The 23,664-nt window shown below is 37.3% G+C and overlaps 3 protein-coding genes across 8 annotated transcripts in view; 2 read left to right on the top strand and 1 right to left on the bottom strand.

Annotated features, from left to right (window-relative positions):
- LOC136040871 (uncharacterized) overlaps positions 1-23,664 on the top strand; it is a 685,992-nt gene that overhangs the window by 213,522 nt on the left and 448,806 nt on the right. The gene's annotated exons all lie outside the window — the stretch shown is intronic.
- LOC136040869 (frizzled-5-like) overlaps positions 1-23,664 on the bottom strand; it is a 445,049-nt gene that overhangs the window by 211,342 nt on the left and 210,043 nt on the right. The gene's annotated exons all lie outside the window — the stretch shown is intronic.
- Positions 1-23,664, top strand: part of LOC136040853 (RNA/RNP complex-1-interacting phosphatase-like) — a 120,091-nt gene that overhangs the window by 32,159 nt on the left and 64,268 nt on the right. For all 4 annotated transcript variants that reach the window (XM_065725227.1, XM_065725226.1, XM_065725225.1 and 1 more), the window contains exon 4: positions 10,188-10,267. In XM_065725227.1, the coding sequence (XP_065581299.1) occupies positions 10,188-10,267 (80 nt within the window). The remainder of the gene's footprint in view (positions 1-10,187; positions 10,268-23,664) is intronic.

Genomic DNA, 23,664 nt, shown 5'->3' on the forward strand with positions numbered 1-23,664 from the left:
GCTTTCAGTTTGTTTGTCTGTTAAAAACTAGGGTAATAAAACGGTAAGAGAGGTGTTCGAATAGTTATAGCCTACCTCTATTATTCACGTCAGTACTTATAAAGCTGGCTACAAGTTCGAGTTCTAGTTTTTTTGATCTTACACAAAAATCGTAAACATCATACAAGTACTGTAGAGACAAAGAATCGTACATGCAATACTTGTCCAAAAAATTTACTACAGTAAGAACAACTACGTACCCTATAAAACTATCAAAATGTATTGTAACTTTATTTATCTGACCTGTAAAAAATGACATGCTATCTACCAAATAATCTTATGAAAAAAACAACCTAAAAGTGACAAACCATATGACTTCATTAATCGAGAACAGTCCAAGCTGAAATCATTGTTTGAAGTCCACATCAGCATGGAACTGTTTCAAACAGTTCTTTGTTGCTAGTTGTTACTTAGGACTCCTGTACATCTCAAAATCTGTGTGGTGTTAAAATTTTTTAAGCAACTGAAGAAGTTCTTCTATGTGATTCCAAGTTCAATTCGCAAGGAAACAGATCCTAAATCGAATTATCCTGCTTCTCTGATCAAGAAGATGATGATGATGAACAAATTAAAAAAAAACCTCAAAAATTCCCTAAAAGTCCATGGGAGAGAAAAAATCCCTAGAAAATCCCCAAATCCCTAAAAAAAACTCTCGCCCCTAAAGGACTTAAATAATCCCCATTTTAGGGGGAAATCCCCATAGTCGAAACACTGGCTGGGTGAGACAAATTCACCAAATGGGTTTTCCGAGTCACTGATTGTATTTACAGTGAACTATTTACTTCATGGGAGACGGAGAAACCTGGACCGGTTGGAACCAAAAATTTGTCCCTAACGCTAGTTGTTAACAGTACCAAGGACAATAAAAACACAAATCTTTAAACTGATTCAGCGGAAACTTTGCATAAACATATACGTTTTAAGAAACAAGGGATTAAATAGGAACTCAATTTTTAGTGATAGATAGATAGATAGATAGATAGATAAGTGTATTTCAAAAACCCATGGGCCATATACACACAAAAATATAAATAAATAACAAAAAAGCAAGGAAATTAACAACAGTACGAATTACAAACACACACAAAAAACAGAATTCAACGCGAAAAGTGCCTAATCTAACAACAAAAGAAATTAGTCATATAAAACTTTTTCAAAAAAAAGTTTTCATTTTGATATCTACTACTTTAAATACTTCCTTCAAATATACTGTGCACTATACAGATTGGTCAGTAGTCAGTACTTTATAGATCGGTCAGTGTTCCACTTTCCCTGAATTTTTCACGGTTTCTCAAATTTCCCAGAAAATGAAATTGGGTTCTCCAAAATCCCCCCAAATATTAACGTTCGGAAAGATATAGGGAAGATGTCGGAGAATCTGATTTTCTTTGAAGAAATTTGGAGAATTCCTGAAAAATTGGAGGACAGTGCAAGCAAAGAGCTGAGTGCTCATTATTCAGCTTCAAAACATAGAATTATTGATGAAGTTGTGCAGCCAAGCTTTTGTTTCACCAAAGCATGTTTTTGCTTTCGAGTGGAAAGCTCTGTTCTAGCAGGCAAGCAGGCAGGCACCACTTTCAAATTGAAGATGGACTAAAATCTATAAGTATTAAATATATGCGGCAGTTACCCGGCCCCACAGCCAATATATCCTCTTTGAGTGATAAATAGAAAAATTTACAGAAGCAAAATGTGGCATTTTCTCACGGGTCCGAAATTGCTGCCATCTATTGTTTCTATCCATTTCTGTTCGTGATTTCAGCTGAGTTTATCATTCGGTTTTTCGGACTTGAGATTGCGGTAGAGAAATGGTATCAGATGTACCTCTTAAACTTTAAAAGTTCTGTCATTGCTAAAGAAATTGGAGCTTATCCTTTGCTCCTTTCTAAGTGTTGACGTTAGAAAGTTGGCCTACGGCAAAAAAATAAACTTTTGAACTAAGACAGATTGAATTTTTTATCGACGGCAATCGATAGCTCTTGATGAGTTGATCAAACCATATGACATCCATTTTTTGATACAAAAATTCCTTAATGAGGCATACCAGTTTGAAAGTGTAAAAGGGTTGACAACTTCAGTAGTAAGGTAATGAAATCAGGTAACAAAATCTAGGCCGACACAAATTGTGAGGCATATAGAGGACTTGTAAGCAACAGTTGGGTGTTAGGTAATAATCAACTTAGGTGATGAGGGGTTTGCAACTTTTGCTAGTGGGTGTATCTATTATTTGTTTCCAGTATATTTGATGGTAAAACCAATTTGGTTCCAGTGGTAAGACATGTAGGGGACTTGTAAGTAATAATCTGCTGTTATGCTGCAGTCAACTTCAGTAATGAGGGGTTTCCAACTGTGCTAGTTGGTGTACCTATTATTTGTTTCCGGTGTATTTGATGGTTAAACCGATTTGGTTACAGTGGTAAGACATGTAGTGGTAAGACTTGTAAGTTATAATCGGCTGTTGGGCTATGGTTCCTTCACGCTTCGCTGTAGAATAGTTTGCGTATTGTTTAGTTTGAGTAGTTTGCGTATTTGCTTATTGATTGTGAGATAGTTTGCTTATTATGATTTTTATGACTTCATGGATATCTGTGTTAAGCTAGTGTGAAAGGAGTTTAAGCGTGAAAGGCTATACTTAATATAACGAACCTTTTCATAGAACTACTTTGCATAGAAACTTATGTACGTAGTGTAGATGCCGTTTCACATGTCGCTTCCTTGGTCCGTTTTCTTTTTACCTCTTACTGGACCTTTTATAAAACTGTAGGAGATTATCCTATCTTTCTACTTAACATTCGAGCTCTTTTTGCAAGTGTTAGTGACAGTTTTTTTTGCCAACCTTTTTTTTTTGAATTCTTGTGAACTGCTTGATTTTCAGATTATTTACTGTTGATAAGTGCCATAGGTGGTACTGGTATCTGAATTTGTTTATGGGTATTATAACCATGCAAAACGTGGTGTCACGGGTAGGCTATGCTCTGCTATTTATTTTCCAAGATTCATTAAAAAAATTCCACAAGGAAAGTTTCTCTAAGAAAGGTAAAGAACCATAGTAAAATATAAAACGAATTGAATTGAAGTCAAATAAGAACATATATTACTATTTTAATTAACAATTTAAATTTTTCAATTAAAGGTTTTAGACTTTCGGTCCTATATATATATATATATATATATATATATATATATATATATATATATATATATATATATATATATTTATATATATATATATATATATATATATATATATATATATATATATATATATATATATATATATATATATATATATATATATATATATAAATAAGTTGTCTGTCTGTCTGTCTGTGGATCAGGTGACGTCATGTTTCTGTGTCCACTGACGTCATGAAATTAGTTGTCGTCATTTTTGCTTTGACGGTGACGTCATTCAAGATATTTAAGACATATGTTCACGTAGAAATCTATTAATGTTTAAGTTTACAATGACTGATGAACTTACCATGGCAAAAGCCGATGAAGATGCTCAAAGAGTCTATGCCAAAAAACTTGCTGCTGATAGAGAAAGTCAGAAAAGAAAGCGTGCCGAGGAATCAAAAGAACAGCAAGGAAACAGGCTTGAGGCTGAAGAACGCAAAACCGCGCAATTAGATGAAGATCCACCTGGACAGCGAGAGTCAAAACATATCAAAACTGAAAATGATAGCGATGATGATTGGGTTTGGGATTTTGACTTGGATAAGGTCATCAATGCCTACCAGATTTTAGTTAAAAAAACAAAGGTTCGGCGATATGTATTTCATAGTGAACCTGAAAAATAAAGAAGAAAAAGAAAACTGAAAAAAGAAAAAATGTAAAAAACTAAAAAATACTAAAAAAAAAAACACTCAAAGAGAAATTACAGACCGGGACACAAATGACGACCGGGACAGAGGGAATATAAATAACGACCGGGACACTCAAAGAGAAATTACAGACTGGGATACCGGGACACAAATGACGACCGGGACAGAGGGAATATAAATGACGACCAGGACACAGGTATTTAAGAATATCGTTCAAAGACAAATTTTTAATTGTAAGAAGACCATTGAAAGAGAAATTTCTAATTGTAAAATGACTGAAGAACCAACAATGGCAACGGTACCACCATCGAAGTAGATAGCCAGTGGGTTGTTCCATATTCCCCATTATTATCAAAAACATTTAATGCACACATAAAAGTTGAATACTGTAACTCCGTAAAGGCAATCAAATACATATGTAAATACGTCAACAAAGGCAGTGACATGGCAGTTTTTGGCTTGCAGCCCAAAATCAAAGATTTCGACGAAATCGTACAATATCAGGCTGGAAGATACATAAGCAGTAATGAAGCTGTTTGGCGAATTCTTTCATTTCCGATACATGAACGTAGTTCAGCTGTTGTTCACTTAGCGGTACATTTACAGAATGGTCAACGTGTTTATTTCTCGGAAACCAACGTGCAACAAAGAGCCCTGAATCCACCGGATACAAAATTAACAGCTTTTTTTTCGCTTTGCAAAAATGATTCTTTTGCAAAAAAACTGCTGTATACTGAAGTGCCTTCGTATTACACGTGGAATACTAAAAATAAAGTATTTGAACGTCGAAAACAGGGTAAGTCAGTCGAAGGCCAACCTACCATCTTCAAAGATACCACGATAGGAAGACTCTACACCGGTCACCCCAATCAACATGAATGCTTCTTTCTACGCCTGCTTTTGGTGAATGTACCCGGTCCGACATCCTTTGAGTATTTGAGAACTGTAAACGGTACTATACATGACACTTACCGTAGTGCATGCCAAGCTCTGAATTTATTGGAGAATGACCAACACTGGGATAACTGCATCAATGACGCGTGCGAAACGTCAACCCCAAGTCAAATTCGTGCATTGTTTGGCATCATTTTAACAACTTGCTCTCCATCAGCTCCTACAGAGTTATGGGAAAAATATAAGTCAAAAATGTCCGAAGATATACTCCATCGAAAACAGTTAGAGACGTCAGATATGACTTTTGATTTTACATCAGAAATTTATAACTACACTTTAGTTATTATAGAAGATTTGTGCGTACGTATGGCAAACAAACCTCTTCAGGATTTGGGAATGCCTTCACCTAACCGTATCGCCGCTGTTTCGACATGTGTAGAATTGGATCGTGAACAAAGTTACAGTACGAGTGATCTATTGTCGTATGTACAAAATAACATTTCCAAGTTAACGTCGGAACAAAAAGACATTTATGATACGATACTCAATTTCAGGACGTATACAACTACCTGCTGATTTCTGTAATTTAGTGACGTCCAAAAATGAATTGATTGAAAAAGTATTTCCGAATATTCTAAAAAATTATAAAAATAATAAATGGCTAAGTGAAAGAGCGATTCTCGCACCCAAAAATATAGACGTCCACGAAATCAACAATATTGTTTTGACCAAGATTCGAGACCAGGCAGTCCTTTACAAGTCAATCGACACAGTTTTGGAACCAAATGAAGCGGTTAAGTATGCATGTTTGTTTGTTTGTAAAAAGAGCGTTTGCATATGACGTCATTATTAGTACATACGGCTTTGTATATGCACAGACAATGGGAAAGCCAAGAATGTTGTATATTCGCAATTTTTACGTAGTTTAACTCCTGCAGACGAAATGAATGCTTGCCTGAAAAATTCTAATTTATGGGCACACGTAAAAATATTAAAATTAACTACAAATATGCGTGTCCGATTGCAAAACGATGACTCTGGTCAAACATTTTCAGATCAATTGCTGGCAATTGGAAACGGAAAGCTCCCAGTAGTGGGAAAGCCAAAAATGTTGTATATTCGCAATTTTTACGTAGTTTGAAACACATATATAAATCTATCTATATTCACAGGTGGGACACAGGGACACAACTACAATGGCGCGTAACTAATATGGCGCGTAACGACTTACGCGCGCGGGGGGGCTTGGGGGGGCGCGAAGTGCCCCACCAACTAGGTGTTGGGGTGGCGTGAAGCGCCACCCCAACAGCTAGTATATATATATATATATATATATATATATATATATATATATATATATATATATATATAGATTTTTTGTTTTGTCTCTTCCCCCTCTCACCAAGTAAAAATCTGATGTCCACTTGTCCTCTTAATTCACCCCGAAATTTTAAATCGATCCCCCGAGTCGGCGGCCTAAAGTGTAAAACTGTCAGGTGGAGCGAAGATAAAATATTTTGCATTTTCCTCTGGCCTCTCCTCCCCAGTCACATTTTGAGGCCCCCTAGTCACATTTTAAGGAAATTTTTTTTAATGAATCTTGGAAAGTGAATAGCTGAGCATAGCCTACCCGTGACACCATGTTTCGCATGGTTATAATACCCATAAAACAAATTCAGATACCAGAACCACCTATGGCGCTTATCAACAGTAAATAATCTGTAAATCAAGCAGTTCACAAAAATTCAAATAGGTTGGCAAAAAAAGCTGTCAGTAGCATTTGCAATAAGAGCTCGAATGATAAGTAGAAAGATAGGATAATCTCCTACAGTTTTATAACAGGTCCAGTAAGAGGTAAAAAGAAAACGGACAAAGGAAGTGACATGTGAAACGGTATCAACAATACGCATATAAGTTTCTATGCAAAGTTATTAAGTATAGGTTTTCATGCTTAAACTCCTTTCACACTAGCTTATCAAAGATATCCATGAAATCATAAAAATCATTATAAGCAAATTATCTCACAATCATTATAAGAAAAGTATTCTACAGCAAAGCGTGAAGGAACCATGACTTTGGTGATGTGAGGGGTTAAGTCAGAGTTCTTTTTACGTGCAATAAGCTTTCATCGATCCAGAGATGGCTATTCACAGATTAAAGCGGGAGAGGGAATGAACATCTTCTATCCATTTTAATGCCACCACCCCTATCTGTAATTTCATAAAACTATTTTTTTTTTTGTTAATTCAGTTAATTTAATTATTCTTGCTCCAGTTGGTTTGGATTTATTTATATTGTTTGCGTGTATGCTTGCCACCTTTATTCTTCCCATCAAGTTTCATCCTGATCTCTTCACTCAAAGTGTTTTCCAAGACTTCTGATTCCCCCTTCAACCCCCCATGTCCCCTGGTCCAATTCAAATTGAAAATGAAGCATCTGAGACACAAGATCCTTCTAAATATCAAATTTCATTAAGATCTTTTCCTCATCAACGCCCCGCTCTTTACGCTAAAGTTTGACTCTCCCTTAACTCTTCTTTTTAAAACAGTAAAAAACTTTAGCGTTAAGAGCGGGGCGTTGATGAAGAAGCAGCCCCTTTTATATACGAAATAATTTTTGTTCGTTTTAAGTTTTAATGTCGCTCCTTACTTTCAGTTAAAAAAACATGTTTTTTTTTATTTAATTTCTGAACGTTTTTGAATCAATGCATATTTTGATTTTGCCTCTCCGCAGAGGAATAATTGAAACGAAATTTGCATATTTATTTTTTTTCGCTAAATGGCTTTCTCATATTTTTGATCGAATGATTTGGAGAAAAAAGAGCGGGGGAGGAAGCCTAGTTGCCCTCCGATTTTTTGGTTAATTAAAAAGGCAACTAGAACTTTTAATTTTTTACGAAAAATTAATTTTTAATTTTTTTTATCAGTAAAAGTGTCCGTAACTTATAAATTAGCTTTCGTAAAGAACTTTTGTATTCTCATGTTTTCATTAAATATATGAGGGGGTTCGCCCCCTCGTCAGTACCTCTCTCTTTACACTAAAGCTTAAATTTTGTCCCAATTCATTAAGAATGACCCCTGAATCACAAAAGCCGTAGAATAAATAGTTGAAATTATTAAAAATACTTTAGCGTAAAAAGCGAGGTACTAGGAGGAGGTGAGCCCCTCATATGGGTAATAATTTCTGTTCGTTTTAAGTTTTAATGCTGCTCCTTACTTCCAGCTGAAAAAAAAACTTTTTCATGTTTCTTTTTTCATTGTTTTTTTTTTATAGTAATGCTAGAAAATCCCACGACTTTTCATTGAAATTTTCTTCCCCCATGACAAATTCCTCGATGGAATGTTCTCCCAGCATATCCCCCTCTTCTCAAACCCTCCCCACAACCAAAAAATCTTCCTGAAAACGCATGTACACTTTCCAATAACCATTACTACATGTAAGCCCTGGTCTAAGTTTGTAACTTGTAGCCCCTCCCACGGGGACTGTGGGGGAGTAAGTCGTCCCCAAAGACATAGTTATAAGGTTTTTCGACTACGCTGAATAAAATGGCTCACTCAGAATTTTGATCCATTGACTTTGGGAAAATGATTAGCGTTGGAGGGGGCCTAGGTACCCTCCAATTTTTTTGGTCACTTACAAAGGGCACTAGAACTTTTCATTTCCGTTAGAATGAGCCCTCTTGCAAAATTCTAGGATAACTGGGTCGATACGATTACCCCTGAAAAAAAAAAAAAAAAAAAAAAAACAATAAAACACGCATCCGTGATCTGCCTTCTGGCAAAAATACAAATTCCATATTTTTGTAGATAGGAGCTTGAAACTTCTACAGTAGGGTTTTCTGATACGCTGAATCCGATGGTGTAATTTTTGTTAAAATTCTATGACTTTTAGGGGGTGTTTCTCCCTATTTTCTAAAATAACTCAAATTTTCTCAGGCTCGTAACTTTTGGTGCGTAAGACTAAACTTGATGAAATTTATATATTTAGAATCAGCATTAAAATGCGATTCTTTTGATGTAGCTATTGGTATCAAAATTCCATTTCTTAGAGTTTTGGTTACTATTGAGCCAGGTCGCTCCTAGCTACAGTTCGTTGCCACGAACTGTTTGATAAAGCCTGGAGTTGCCCACTTTTTGTCACCTGGTGTGTGTCTCAGAATGCAATGTGTGCCACATATTTTCGTGGCACTACAGTTCCCACCACGCTTGGCAGAGGTTACGCTACGTTTGGTGCAGTTTCCGCCACGCTTGACGCAATTCTATCGTGGTTGGCATACCTTATCTGGTGTGCGTGATTTCTGAAAGTGGTCTTCCCCTTGTCATAAAGTTTAGCTGATAGAAAAGTTGCTGGCATCGTCATTGGAATTATCGTTTCAAGATTAGGGCAAGTCCTTCCTTAACTCAAAAGCAAATGTTCGTGTATTTACTACTAAATTTGGAGCTGATGTGGCGGCAAATGTGAGATATCATCGAACCATCCTAGAAAAACTGTGAATCTTATACCGGACATCACAACTAGGTATTAATGTCTTTTACCATCCTAGATCAGCTGTTTGATCCTCAACTCGCAAGTTGCTGAAGGGCAGCATAAGTTACCCTAATAAACACTGGTCGCATCTACTGAGAGTCTATTTCCAATTACATTCTATGGAATCCCTTTATTCATAATTTTTTTTTCAACTCCTTAAATATACTTAAAAATAACCAGTTTACACTATTGCTACATCCATCCTTTATAAGACTATCAAATATAAACTGTTCGTCGTTCAGCTGTGTTCAGAACAGGACTTGCTAAGGTCGGCAAAAAGAGCACCATCCCTATCGTACTTCTTTGACCATGCCACCCAAAAACCACTACCACCTAACAAATTGCTAAGGTTGAGCAATAAGAGCACCATCCCCATCATGCTTCTTTAGCCATGCAATCTAAACACCAACCTGTCACTCAAGAACTGGCTAAGGCTGTGTAGGAAGAGCACCATCCCCTTCATGCTTCTTGGTCCATGCCATCCAAAAATAACCATAAATTGGATTCATTTACCATGAAACGTCGAGAACTGTCCCTCCAAATTACTCGCAGCCGGTAATTGGGATAAAGGGATTAATTGATTTATTTACTCACACAGATTCACTTGAGCTGAGTAGCTAAATATTTTTGGTATATTTCTTTGCTCATTTTTGTTCTAATAAATTAATTCCATCTTTCTCGGATTGTGGAGCCGATTTGTTTTTGTATTGTGGATGCGAGTACTTCGCACTGTGTGAAGTTTAATGTTGAATCATTTGTAATAAATTATTTTAATGTTTGAATTATTTGTAACAAAATTTCACGTTTGAGTTTAATCAGGACTAATCTTTAATTATTAATTAATTCTTTAATTGATGTTCAAATTTAACTGAAATAAGTAAATATTTACTTACTTCGCAGAACTTCGCAAGACATGGCATTGGTCATGAGAAAATAAAATGCGAGGGTCGGTCGATTCCAAAAGATGAGGTGGTTAGAAGGTAAGAACTTCTCATTTAGTAGCCTAAAATGCACTCTTATGTTCTGTTATGAAGCAGCCTAAGAATTGTTTTGCCCTCCTAGTTCCAAAAGGTCTATCTCAATTTTTGTTTCTCGCTCATAGAAGCTCTAAGCAGTCAGCTGTCAGGGTCCTTTACTATCAAAGCCAAGTCTGATTCGACTAAAACCGTTAAAACTAAATTCAGACGGTAAATGTTATTAAAGGTCCATTTACAATGATACTTTTCTAATACCGAAATTTAGCTAGTGCTAATTTGACCCAATCTGAAAATTATAGAAAAATCTGATTTGATGAAATTAGCGCAAGCTAAATCTCATCGTGAACGTTTCAATTAGTGAAGTCTCATTGTGAACGGGCCTAAAGCAAAAGTGACCAAGCCACGTCGATATATGAATTACGAATTGTATGCATTATTGAAAGTGAAATTAGTGGAGTTTTCCTTGAAAATTTTTCGAAAAACAAAAGATTCTTTAGAATTTTTATATTTTGCCGACCAATTAAAAAAAATATTTGACACTCATTTGGAACAGAACCGACGCGATTGTTCGCCCAATACATACAGTTTTTCCACCAGTCGATGCAACATCCGGCTATCAAACGAAAAATTTAATTCTTGTTGAAAGCTGTAACAAAGCAAGATAGGCTGATCGGATTCTTTAAAATAAGCATTATCTAAAATAGTTTTGTTTAGAGTTTTGTTTAAAGATATTCCTCGTAATTTAAAGAGGGCAGCAATATTTTAAGGTTCACCTATTTCGACCTTCTTTTTCCTTCAATCTTGGTAAAATCTGGGCGACAATTTTGTTCATGACGAGAATGTAGAATGGTCAGTGTAAATATTCTCGAGTACCGGGGAACACTGAAAACTACAGGCTCTAAAAACAGCAAAAAAAAAAAAGGATACGGCATTAGACTTTACAGTCCGTACCGGCGGTGCTGATCTCCCTTTCTTGGCCCTTCAGCCAGGAAGTGCAATGGGGGGTTGGGGGCCAGCCATCCTGTGCTTTCGCACACCCTTCCTGTTTACCTTCCCCAGATTTCTCCAGGTACCCATTTAGAGCTGGGTCGACTCTGGCTAAGCTTACAGAGTCACGCCACTGACCCCCGTCCCAAACTGAAGAATTGGGTACATTGGGATTCGAACCCGCGTCCTCTCAGACAAGGGATCCCGAATCCTTTATCTGAGGATCAGGGAAAAATATTTTACTTACTCCCCAGCGCAAAAGTAAATTCACCCCCTCCCCAAAAATCTGCATTTGAAAGTTCTCCGAAAACCAGCGTTGTCAACACCTTTAGAAACCTTATTTTCGCTCTCCTGTAAACTTTTAAAAGGTTCAGGTGCGTGGTTGTGCCCTGGACACTGGAGGATTATAAATCGTTTAGAACAATGAAGACGGTAACTAAGTTCGTTAAATTACTGAAGTCGGTGTGTGTCTACTACGGGGCAGATAATCCCTACACTCTACAACATACGCAGGAATTTTTTTTTTTTTGGGGGGGGGATTGGAGGGTTATATTTTAAATGGGATGGTTGAATTTTGAAATCTTTATGGGAAGAATTGTTAGATTTTGAATATTTGGACCCAAAGGCCCTTTTTACGCATAGTTGTCTATGTTTCCCGCATTTAGATGGTTACCACATTTGCCAAACTTTATGTCGGTCTCTTTGAATATAAATATTATGTTATAAAGTGATTGCAAGCATGTAATTTTGATAAATAGAGTGTGAAGATATTGCTAGCTACAGGAGAAATATGTATTTTGGCCTGATTCTTCCCCTTATATTAAGTATTCAAATAAATAAAAAAACAAGTTTTTAACTGAAAGTAAGGAGCGACATTAAAAACGAGCAGAAATTACCCCGGACATGAAAGGGGCTGTTCCCTCCTCAACAGCCTCCCATAGTTTTGATCGAATGATTTTTAGAAAAAAGGAGGGGGGATGAGGCCCAGTTGCCCTCCAATTTTTGGGCACTTAAAAAGGCAACTAGAACTTTTATTTTTTTACGAACGTTTTCATTAGTAAAAGATATACATAACTGACGATTTAGCTTACGTAACAAACTTCTATATTCGTACGTTTTATTACGTATTATGTAGAGGGTTCGCCCACTCGTCAATACCTTGCTCTTTCCACTAAAGCTTAAATTTTATCCCTTGAATCACAAAGGCCGTAGAATAAATAGTTGAAATTACAAAAATACTTTAGCGTAAAGAGTGGGGTATTAGGAGGAGGTGAATCCCTTATATTCTCTTAAGTTTTAATGCTACTCCTTACTTTCAGATGAAAAAAACTTTTTCATATTTATTTTTTCATTGTTTTTTTTAATATTTCTAGAAATTGTTGCGCCCCCTTCATGCAAGTCTTCTTCCCCCATGACAAATTCCTCCATGGGAAGTGTCCCCCACATAACCCCCTCTTCCCTACCCCTCCTAACAACCAAAAAATCCCCCTGAAAACGTCTGTACACTTCATAATAATCATTACTATATGCAAACACTGGTCAAAGTTTCTAACTTGCAGCCCCTCCCATGGGGACTGTGGGGGAGTAAGTCGTCCCCAAAGACATAGCTATAAAGTTTTTCGACTATGCTGAATAAAATGGCTATCTCGAAATTTTTATCCGACGACTTTGGGAAAACAAATGAGCGTGGGAGGGGGCCTAGGTGCCCTCCATTTTTTTTGGTCACTTAAAAAGGGCACTAGAACTTTTCATTTCCATTCGAATGAGCCCTCTTGCAAAATTCTGGGACCACTGGGTCGATACAATTATCCCTGGGAAAAAGAAAAAGAAAAAAAAAAAAAAAAAAAATAAACACGTACCCGTGATTTGTCTTCTGGCAAAAAATACACAATTCCACATTTTTGTAGATAGGAGCTTGGAACCTGTACAGTAGGGTTCTCTGATGCGCTGAATCTGATGGTGTGGTTTTCCTTAAGATTCTAGGACTTTTAGGGGGTGTTTCCCCTTTTTTGTAAAATAGGGCAAATTTTCTCAGGCTCCTAACTTTTGATGGGCTGGACTAAACTTGTTGAAACTTATATATGTAAAATCGGTCTTAAAATGCGATTTTTTTTATGAAACTCTTGGTATCGAATTTCTGTTTTTTAGAGTTCTGGTTACTATTGAGCCAGGTCGCTCCTTACTACTACAGTTCGTTACCACAAACTGTTTGGTAACAACACCATAACTATTTCAGACACCTTATACTTAGATATTAAGCAAAAATAGAGAAGAGTCTGAAAATTCATAGATTACTATTTCGGTGAAGATGAAATTAGCAGTATAGAAAATGTTACTGTCAAAAAGTCATGAAATAAGTTGCCTGGTTTATCTTGATGATTTAAAAATGAGCTTTTTAGTATCTTGAGTTCGAACTTTGTAAACACTGAATGTGGTTTTTTTATGCTAATTGCCAACATTTATGCATATAAAAATTGAGCATAAATTATCTTTGATGAGAAACGAACATAGAATGCTTGGCAAATTTTGGTACACCGAATTCATTGAAGTATTGTTTAATGCATGGTGTTAGTAATATAGTATCGATTTTAATATTTCAATAAATATTTATTCGCTTTTGGTGTTAATTTTTTGACAGCGGGATTTCAGACTAAGCGTCGTTTACCAGATATAACATTATGCTGTGAAATCTTACACTTTTTTTGCTTGTTTCTAAGCAAGAAATTGACCAATAATTCAAAGAATTTTAAGCTATACACATAGTTTTGTTATAAAAGCGAATAAAGTCAATTTGTGCAGGTCCCTGACACGCCTACCAATTTTCATCCCTTGTGGGACACAAGGTCCTTCTAATTATCAAAATTCATTACGATCCGATCACCCACTCGCAAGTTCAAAATACCTGATTTTTTCTAATGTTTCTTGTCCTTTCAACCCCCCCTCCCCAGGTGGTCGCATCGGGGGAAACGACTATTAAATCAATTTGTGCAGGTTCCTGACACGCCTACCAATTTACATCGTTCTAGCACAACCAGAAGCACCAAACTCGCCAAAGCACTGGACTCCCCTAACTCCCCAAAGAGAGCGAATCCAGTTCGGTCACGTCAATCGCGTATCTACGATATTTGCTTATTCTACCCACCAAGTTTCATCCCGATCCCTCCACTCTAAATGTTTTCCAAGATTTCTTGTTTCCCCCTCCAACTCCCCCAATGTAACCAGATCTTGTCAGGATTTAAAATAAGAGCTCTGAAACATGAGTTCCTTCTAAATATCAAGTTTCATTAAGATCTGGTTACCCGTCCTTAAGTTAAAAATACCTCAATTTTTCTAATTTTTCCGAATTAACACCCCCTCCCCATTCCCCCAAAGAGAGCAGATCTGTTCCAATTATGTCAGTCAGGTATATAGAACTTGTGCTTCTTCTTCTCATCAAGTTTCATCCCTATCTCTCTACTCTAAGTATTTTCCAAGATTTCTGGTTTCCAAGCCTCCAAGCCCCTATGGCCCTGACTTAAGATTTCTGGTCTCCCCCCTCCCAATGATACTGGATCCGGTCGGTATTTAAAATAAGAGATATGAGTTACGAGGTTCCTCTAAATATGAAATTTTATTAAGATCCGGTCACTTCTTCGTAAGTTAAAAATACCTCATTTTTTCCTTTTTTTTTCGAATTAACCATCCCCTCAACTCCTCCAAAGAGAGCGGATCCATTCTGGTTATGTCAATCACGTATCTAGAACTTGTGCTTAGATTTTCCATTAAGTTTCATCCCAATCCCTCCACTCTTGGCGTTTTCCAAAATTTTAGGTTCCCCCCCCCCCCAACTCCCCCCACCCAATGACAGTATTCCTGCAAAAACAAAGACAGTATTTTCTGCAAAAAGTTACCGACCATTGGATTTCTAGGTTATCAATTAATCTTGCTATTAGTCTGGGACATATTTAGGTAAGACTGATGATGACTGCTTACGGTGGGGGTCTTAGATTCTATAGTCAAGAGGGGGCTTAAGAAGACCCCCCTGATAAACACCTGCAAAGCAAGCCCAAAGATTAGTATGCTCTAATAATAGACAAACACTACCGGTAACTCCGGTAATTTTTCTTTAGTAATTTTGATAGCTGAAGTATGGTCATGCGCATGGTTTTATTGATGTGGTGGCCAGATGAATTGTAGGATATTCCAGAAGTTTTTAATTATGTCAGAATTCCAGTGAAGACAACGTTACTGAATTCGAAATTACTTATTAGTGATTCAGACGAATTAGGCGAAGGTAGGGAGGAACAAGGAGGACAGTTGCCCCTTCCCAATAATTTGGGAAAGACCACAAGTAGCTTTAAAACCGTTTCTCATTTTAAGTGTCAAATATGCTCTTTAATTTGAGCAGAAACACTTTTTTAATGAATCCTTGCTCGTTTTTAACATGCTCGTTATTATAATATGTAATATACTTCATAATATATAATTATAACATATACTTAATTATAGGTTCCACATTAAAAAAAATTTCCAAATATACTGCCTTTGAAACCTTATCATCAAGTAAAATGTGAGCCTAGATAATGGCAAAATTGAAAAATTTCTTTGCTTCCTGTTTTGCCACATTTGCTCTGGTCGACTTTTTCCCTGACATTTAAATTGCATTACTTTCTTAATTCTATTAGTTCAAGATTAGATTCTCTTGTTTTAAAACTTTTAAAAGTGGAAACGAATAACCCTCTATATCAAACAGTTCTTGATAACGAAATGTATGTAAGGAGCGACCCGGCACAATAATGACCAATATTCTAAAAAATGGAATTTTGATACCAGTAGACACATCAAAAGAATTGGATTTTTATGCCGATTTTAAATGTATAAGTTTTGTCACGTTTAGTCCTATTCATCAAAAGTTAAGAGCCTGAGAAAAGTTCCCTTATTTTTTGAAAAAAGGGGGAAACACCCCCTAAAAGTCATAGAATCTGAATGAAAATAGCATCATCAGATTCAGCATATCAGGGATCGTTACACGGGAGGATCTTTTCATTTGGGAAGAGAATTTTCCATAAAGGTGGTGCCGGATTTCCCAGCGTTATTTAAAAAACTACTACTACTGCTAACAACGCCCCGAGTCGCCTGAGGCCAACACAGCTACGTACGCTCCCCTTCTTTTCCAATCTATTCAAAGCCGACTATTAAAAAAATCCCTCATCTAATCCCTATCTATTAAAAAAAATATAAAAAGAAAGAAAAAAGAACAGATTAAGGGTGCCAGAAATATCTTGGGGGAAGGGTCACCGCCAAAAATCTGCCAAAAAAGAAAAAAGAAAAATAGAAAGCGCATTCTGAAGATGAAGATCTCGCAAGCAAGTTAAATTATATGATTAATTTTTCATGAAACGAAGTCTATCTTATAATTTTATTTGATTCGTAAACTGATCGTGCGAGCAGTTTCATGTCTGAATCTCCAACAGATCAAGAGCAAAATCTTGGGAAAGGGGGCTGCTGAACCAATGGCACCAATGTGACTCGAGGTGTGCACCAAATTAAAAAGTTTATTTAAAAAAAAAATAAAAGAAAAAAGAATGGAATAAGTGCACCAGAAGTGTCTTAGAAGGATGGTCTCCTTCTCCGACCTTATGTATCTGTTCTTGGCCTAAATTTCTTTTAATTCTTTCATTCATCTAATCTCAACCAAATTAGCTATATAGTTAAAATAAGTAGATAGATAGATTTATTCAAACGAAAGCCCTATTGGGCCATTCGCTATTTAATTAGTCAAAAAACTAAAATTAAGGATTTTCTTAGGGTGGAGGGGGTTTATTATTTGTCAAAACCTACCTCTCGATCTTGGGGGAAAAATAGGAATCACAAGAGCAACGTAAAAACAGGCTTGCGGCTAAAAGAGAAAGTAACAAAAGAAAGCGTGCCGAGGAATCACAAGAGCAACGTGAAAACAGCCTTGCGGCTCAAAGAGATAATGCCAAAAGAAAGCGTGCCGAGGAATTACAGGAGCAACGTGAAAACAGGCTTGCGGCTCAAAGAGAAATTACCGAAAAAATCGCAATGGGAAACGTAATAGAGGCAACAATCTTGACAGGGCCTTTTGAGGGTGAGACTGTTCTTATTGATCGCTTTCCCATTATTCCAACGGATCAGCCTTTTCAATTTAAAAGATCGCAATTCCCCATTTGATTAGCATTTGCAATTACCATCAACAAAGCTCAAGGGCAATTGAGAAAAATCTGAATACGGATTGTTTTTACCATGGACAATTATATGTTGCATGTTCTAGAGTCGGTAAATCTGACAATCTATTTATATGCACAGACAATGGGACAGCGAAGAATGTTGTATATTCGCAAGTTTCACGTAGTTAATTTATAGTGTACTAGCTGTTGGGGTGGCGCTTGGCGCTACCCCAACACCTAGTTGGTTCTCCCCAAGCCCCCCCCCCCCCCGCGCGTAAGTCGCTACGTGCCATATTAGTTACGCGCCATTATTTGTGTCCCTGTGTCCCACCTGTGAATATATATATATATATATATATATATATATATATATATATATATATATATATATATATATATATATATACATGTTTTGAACTACTTAAAACTTGCGAATATACAACATTTTTAGCTGTCCTATTGTCTGTGCATATAAATAGATTGTCAGGTTTACCGACTCTTGAACATGCAACATATAATTGTCTATGTGAAAAACAATCCGTATTCAGATCTATACCTCATTATTCTAATGATTGCCCTTGAGCTTTGTTGATGGTGATTGCTAATCAAACTTTCCCTGTTTCCCCGTCGTCATTTATATATCCCCCCTGTGCTCCCCGGCGTCCTCGTTGTAGTTGTGTCCCAGTGTCCCAGTCGTCATTTATATTCTCTGTGTCCCGGTCGTCAGTTGTGTCCCGGTGTCCCAGTCTATAATTTCTCTTTGAGTGTCCAGGTCGTCATTTATATTCCCTGTGCCACTTTGTCCCGGTCATCATTTGTGTCCCGGTGTCCCGGTCTGTAATTTAATCTTTGAGTGTCCCGGTTGTCATTTATATTCCCTGTGTCCCGGTCGTCATTTGTGTCCCGGTTGTCAATGAGAAAAACAATCTGTATTCATATCTATTCCTCATGATTCTAATGATTGCCCTTGAGCTTTGTTGATGGTGATTGCTAATTGAACATTCCCTGTGTCCTGGTTGTCATTAATATATCCCCCCTGTATCTCGGTCGTCATTTATATTTCCTGTGTCCCGGTCGTTATTTGTGTCCCGGTGTACAGTCTGTAATTTCTCTTTGAGTGTTTTCTCTTTGAGTGTCCCGGTCGTCATTTATATTCCCTGTGACCCGATCGTCATTTGTGTCCCGGTTTTCCTTGAAAAAAACAATCCGGATTCAGATCTATACCTCATTATTCTAATGATTGCCCTTGAGCTTTGTCGACGCGAGTCGACAAACAACGTCATGACGGCATAATGCTTAATCCTTATAATGACATCAGTCGACACACAAACATGACGTCAGTCAACAGACAAACAAACAACTTATTTATATATATATATATATATATATATATATATATATATATATATATATATATATATATATATATATATATATATATATATATATACTAGCTGCACCCTGACACCTAGTCATTTAGTCTTCATTTAGATCTTGGCCTGTCAAGACGTCTCTTTTTTAATAAATGACACCTGTGATTTTTAAGTGAAGACGCGAGATCAGCCTTGTTGAACTTTTCTCTAGCAAGTACCAGTGCTAATCATGGCTTAGGCAACCAGGTTTCAGTTGAAGATATAGTTTCCAATTCAAGGTCTGTGTCTCGTTTTTGTTCCTTAGCCTAGAATGTCCCATCCTTGTAATGATTGCTACAGAAAATGTGGAACTGGGTCATTCCAGTGTTCTAAGTGCAATGCATGGTTGCACCCAGCTTGTGCTGGCATCACAAAAAGTAGTCGCCTAAAAAACCCTAAATGGTTATGCGTACAGTGCCGATCAACAATGGTCGTAAATGACGAGATTATTACCAACGATAACCAACCTGAAGTGATCCAACCACCCGAGGTTAAAAAGCCTCACCTTATTTCTATTGAAGAAAATTCAACTAATTCCAAGGATAATCAACTGGAAGTGATCATTCCAATTGGTATTGTTAATTCCCCATCCATACCTCGTGTTTCGAATAATGATAAAAATAGTTCCCCTGGATCGATTGATTCTGCAAAAATTACCACCTACCATCAACCCCAAATTACCCCACAAATTTCTTGCTCCAGTAAAGATGAAGTCACGTGCAATGCAAAAAAGGCTAGTGTGTTTGAGCCCCATACCTGTGAAGATTGCCTAAAAAAAGATGCAGAAATCGTCAATCTCAAGAAACGGATTATTAATCTCGAATTTCTTTATGATAGCTTGTCTGATCTTTACGAGCGCCAGAATAGTAATCTCTTCAAGGACAAAGAAATCAAATTGTTAAAAGTCGGTTTTCAGCTCACAATTGTTGAAGCTTTTTGGTAATATTCATTACCAAAATTCTTCGGTTCATCAAGCAGGGGCTAGTGAACTTCCTTCGCCAGAATTTTCTCAAGGGATTAAAAAGGTTACGCAACCTAATCATACTGACCTCGCTTCAACAGAAAATAATTTATTGTTGAAATCCAGTGTTAACGACACATCTTTGAAAAGTGACAATGCAGTTGAACTGACAAGCGGAAATTCTTACACAATGCAATCAAATATTCAAAAAAATGAGCTTAATGATTTTACGCGTAATAAACCTAATGTGTGTTTTAACTTCTTAGATAGTAGATGTATTTCTAATAATTGTAAATATTTACACATTTGTAAATTTTTTGTTTTTAGCCGTTGTACAAATAATCTGTGTAAATACCCCCATGTTGATATTTGTAAAAAGTTTTCAAGTGGAAGGTGCTTTGGCTGTACAAAAGCTCATATTGAATCGCCAATTAAAGGTCGTAGTAGGCTCCACAAAACTGGGCTGCCCAGAAGCCACCTTAATCCTGCTAAATCTATTAAGCATTTTAAGTCGTGTAATTTTGCTTATGTATCATCAGACGCGGGGGGTAGGTTTAAAACCCAACCTTTTTTAGGGCAGCGTCGAAGGCACTCACGACCCCCTCCTCCCCTTGGTCAGGTGCCTGTCGACTTTCATTCTTATCCCCCTGCATTCTCAGATCAATAATTAATAAACCCTTCCCGATTACATACTCCCCCCTTACCCCTTGTTATCTCCTCTCCCTCTCCGTATACAGAAGTCATATTTCCTTCCCCTTACAGTATGCTGCCCCATACCCTCCCTACTCCGCCGCAAACCAGCAATTTCTTGACGGACATGAATCACTATTCCCACCCAGCCCCCCTTTCCCAGCACCTTACGAAACCCCAGCCCATTCGTTTTATCCCTCGTGCCTACCCTGTAAACGTGACTCAGGTCTGAGACTTTCCGTCCAATAATTGTCATATAATAAGTCCTCGTGCTTCGTCCATATCCTTGCCCGTCCCCCACATCCAAATCCCAAAGCAAATCCTTCCCTTACCCCTCTTCTCCAAAGCATAATAAAATTAAATTAAAACCCTACCCCCCAGGAAATTCTCAAACCCATCAAGTTTCCCTGTCGCGATTCCCCAGTCGGTTTGTTTTTCCTAAGCTTTTAGTTACTAATGCTGAAAGTCTTAATTTTGAAAAGCTTACTGAACTCGAGGTGGTTTCAGAATCACATTTGATAGATATTATAGCTGTTACTGAAGTTCAATCCCATGACCCAGGGTCCCTACACATGACAAATTATTCAGAGTTTATTAAACTCCGTCCTTCAGACCACCCACTCGGGAAAAGATGTGGCGGAGTTCTGTTTTTTACTAAGAGTCACCTTTACCCAAAGGTTATTCAAGTCCCTAACTTATCCGAGTATGATGAAATCCTCTGGCTAAGTGTTAGACCAAAAGTACTCCCTCGTCCATTTAGTATTATTGTAATAGCTGTTTTCTATTACTCCCCAAATCAAAATATCGAGTCAAAACGTAATTTTATCCAGCAATTACAGGCAAGTGCTGATTTTGTTATTTCTAAGTACCCCAATGCTGGCCTTTTTTTAGTTGGCGATGCCAACGACCTTAAAATGGATTCCTTTTGTGCTTCACTTAAAGTAAAGCAAATTGTTAAAACACCGACGACTCGGGGAAATACCTCTCTTGATGTTATTTTAACTAATATGTATAATTTTTACACCCCTCCCTCAACTTTGCCCCCATTAGGTGGGAGTTATCATCTTTCCATTATTTTGTCCCCCTCCTCAACTTTTAAGCATACTTTCTCAAAGACTTATAGCACTTACCGCCCCCTTCAAAATTCTGGTCTTCTTTCTTTTGGTATGTGGCTGAGTACTGAAGATTGGTCCGACATTTATAGCTTACAAAACCTTGATGAGAAAACAGCCACGTTTCATAAAAAGCTAATTGATAAATATCAAATTTGTTTCCCAGAAAAAAGGTTTAAAAGGTGCTCAAGTGACAAACCCTTTTTTAATCAAACAATAAAAACACTAATTAGAACCAAATTGAAGCTGTTTAAGAATGGTAAACTCGATCAAGCCAATATATTAAGAAAATCAATTAAAAGAGAAATTCGTAAATTGGCACGATCATACTACAAAAATAAGATCGAAGAATTGTTCACTAATAAGCCAAAAAACTGTTATTCCGAGGTTAAAAAGCTATTTGGCAGGAGTCTTGACCAGCTTAATTTCAACTTACCAGAGCCCCCTGATGTTACTGCAAATAGTCTAAATAAATTTCTTGCTTCCATTGTCCAGAGCCTTCCAGCATTGCCAATCCAATTATCAACAGGAGCCCCATCCCCTCTTTTCCCGACTGTTTCCCCGTCTGAGATTGAAAGAAGAATTAATAAACTAAGAAAGACAAGTGTTTGTCCTTTGGATATCCCATTTCCTCTTATTAGAGCCTTCGGTGACTTCCTGTCTAAGCCCTTGTCTGTCCTGTTTAACGAAATTACTAAGTCTGGGCAAATTCCAACAATTTGGAAACAGGGTTTTATTACCCCTTTGAAAAAGAAAAACGGAAAGCCTGGCTTTGATGGCGTTCGACCTATTACGCTTACTCCTATTTTTTCAAAATTGTATGAAGGATTCCTTGCAGATTTGCTAAAGGAAAAAATCCTACCTCTTACTGACCTGAAACAATTTTGAAATCTAAAATCAACTTCTACTTCCCACTACCTCGTTTCTCTTATTGACCGCATCGGGAAAATCCTCGAAAAACCTAATTCCTGGCTAAACTTAATTTCTATTGACCTTCAGAAAGCCTTTGACCTTGTTAACCACAATATTTTAATTGAGAAACTAGAAAGCGAGTTCAATATCGATCCCTTACTGGTAAAATTGGTTGCCTCCTTTTTAACAATAGATCACAGGTGGTTAAATGCCAGAACCATTACTCAAATCCTCTCCCTATCTACAATGGCATACCCCAAGGAACTCTCCTAGGCCCCCTCCTTTTTTCAGTCATGGTTAACAGCCTTGCGAAGGAAGTTCCTGACCGTTGGAAATTTGTTGATGACCTAACGATTGTTGAAAGTTGCTTCAGAAATTTACTAAGTGACCCTATGAGTATTCTCAATGAAATTGGAAGTGAGGCTTTGGACCTAGATATGACCGTAAACCCTTCTAAGTCCATGATAATGCCGATTTGTTTCCTCAAATCCTCGCCCTGTTTTCTTAATCCTATCCCTCCTGAAATTTATGCATCCTCGGTTAAATTACTTGGAGTCACAATTTCTTCAAATTTAAAGTGGGATATCCACGTTAAAGATATTATCCATAAAGCTAATGCGTCTATCGCCCTCCTTAAGCTCCTAAATAAATATAGCGTCCCCCCTTCTCACTCCTTAAGGTTGTACACGTCTTTTGTCCGTCCGCATCTTGAATATGCTTGTCCAGTTTGGCACCCTGGCATCTCCCGTGAAGAATCAGACAAAATTGAGTCAATCCAAAAAAGAGCCTTGCGAATAATTTTCAAAGAAGGCAAGGTGCCTTACTCTCTGCTCCTAAAAAAAGCTAGTTTGGAAACCCTTGAGCGAAGGAAGTCGTCGTTGTGCCTCCGTTTTTCAAAAAATGCAATAACGAACCCTCGGACGGCAAGTATTTTCCCCAAACGTCACTCACCATCCAGATTACGACAGCCTCGAGCTGTTTCTGAGCCTATCCCAGTTTTGTCTCCCATTCGCTGCGTTACTTCCAGATATGAAAAAACCTTTGTCCCCTTCATCACAGAAAAAATAAATAAAATAGCCAACTAGTTTCTCCTCCCCCCCCTTCTTTTTTTTGTGAGGTGCTTTAGGTCGTTACACTAATTTGCTTGCCTCCCGCT

The sequence above is a fragment of the Artemia franciscana genome, chromosome 21 (assembly GCF_032884065.1).
Source record: "Artemia franciscana chromosome 21, ASM3288406v1, whole genome shotgun sequence".
Taxonomy (NCBI): Eukaryota; Metazoa; Arthropoda; class Branchiopoda; order Anostraca; family Artemiidae; genus Artemia; species Artemia franciscana.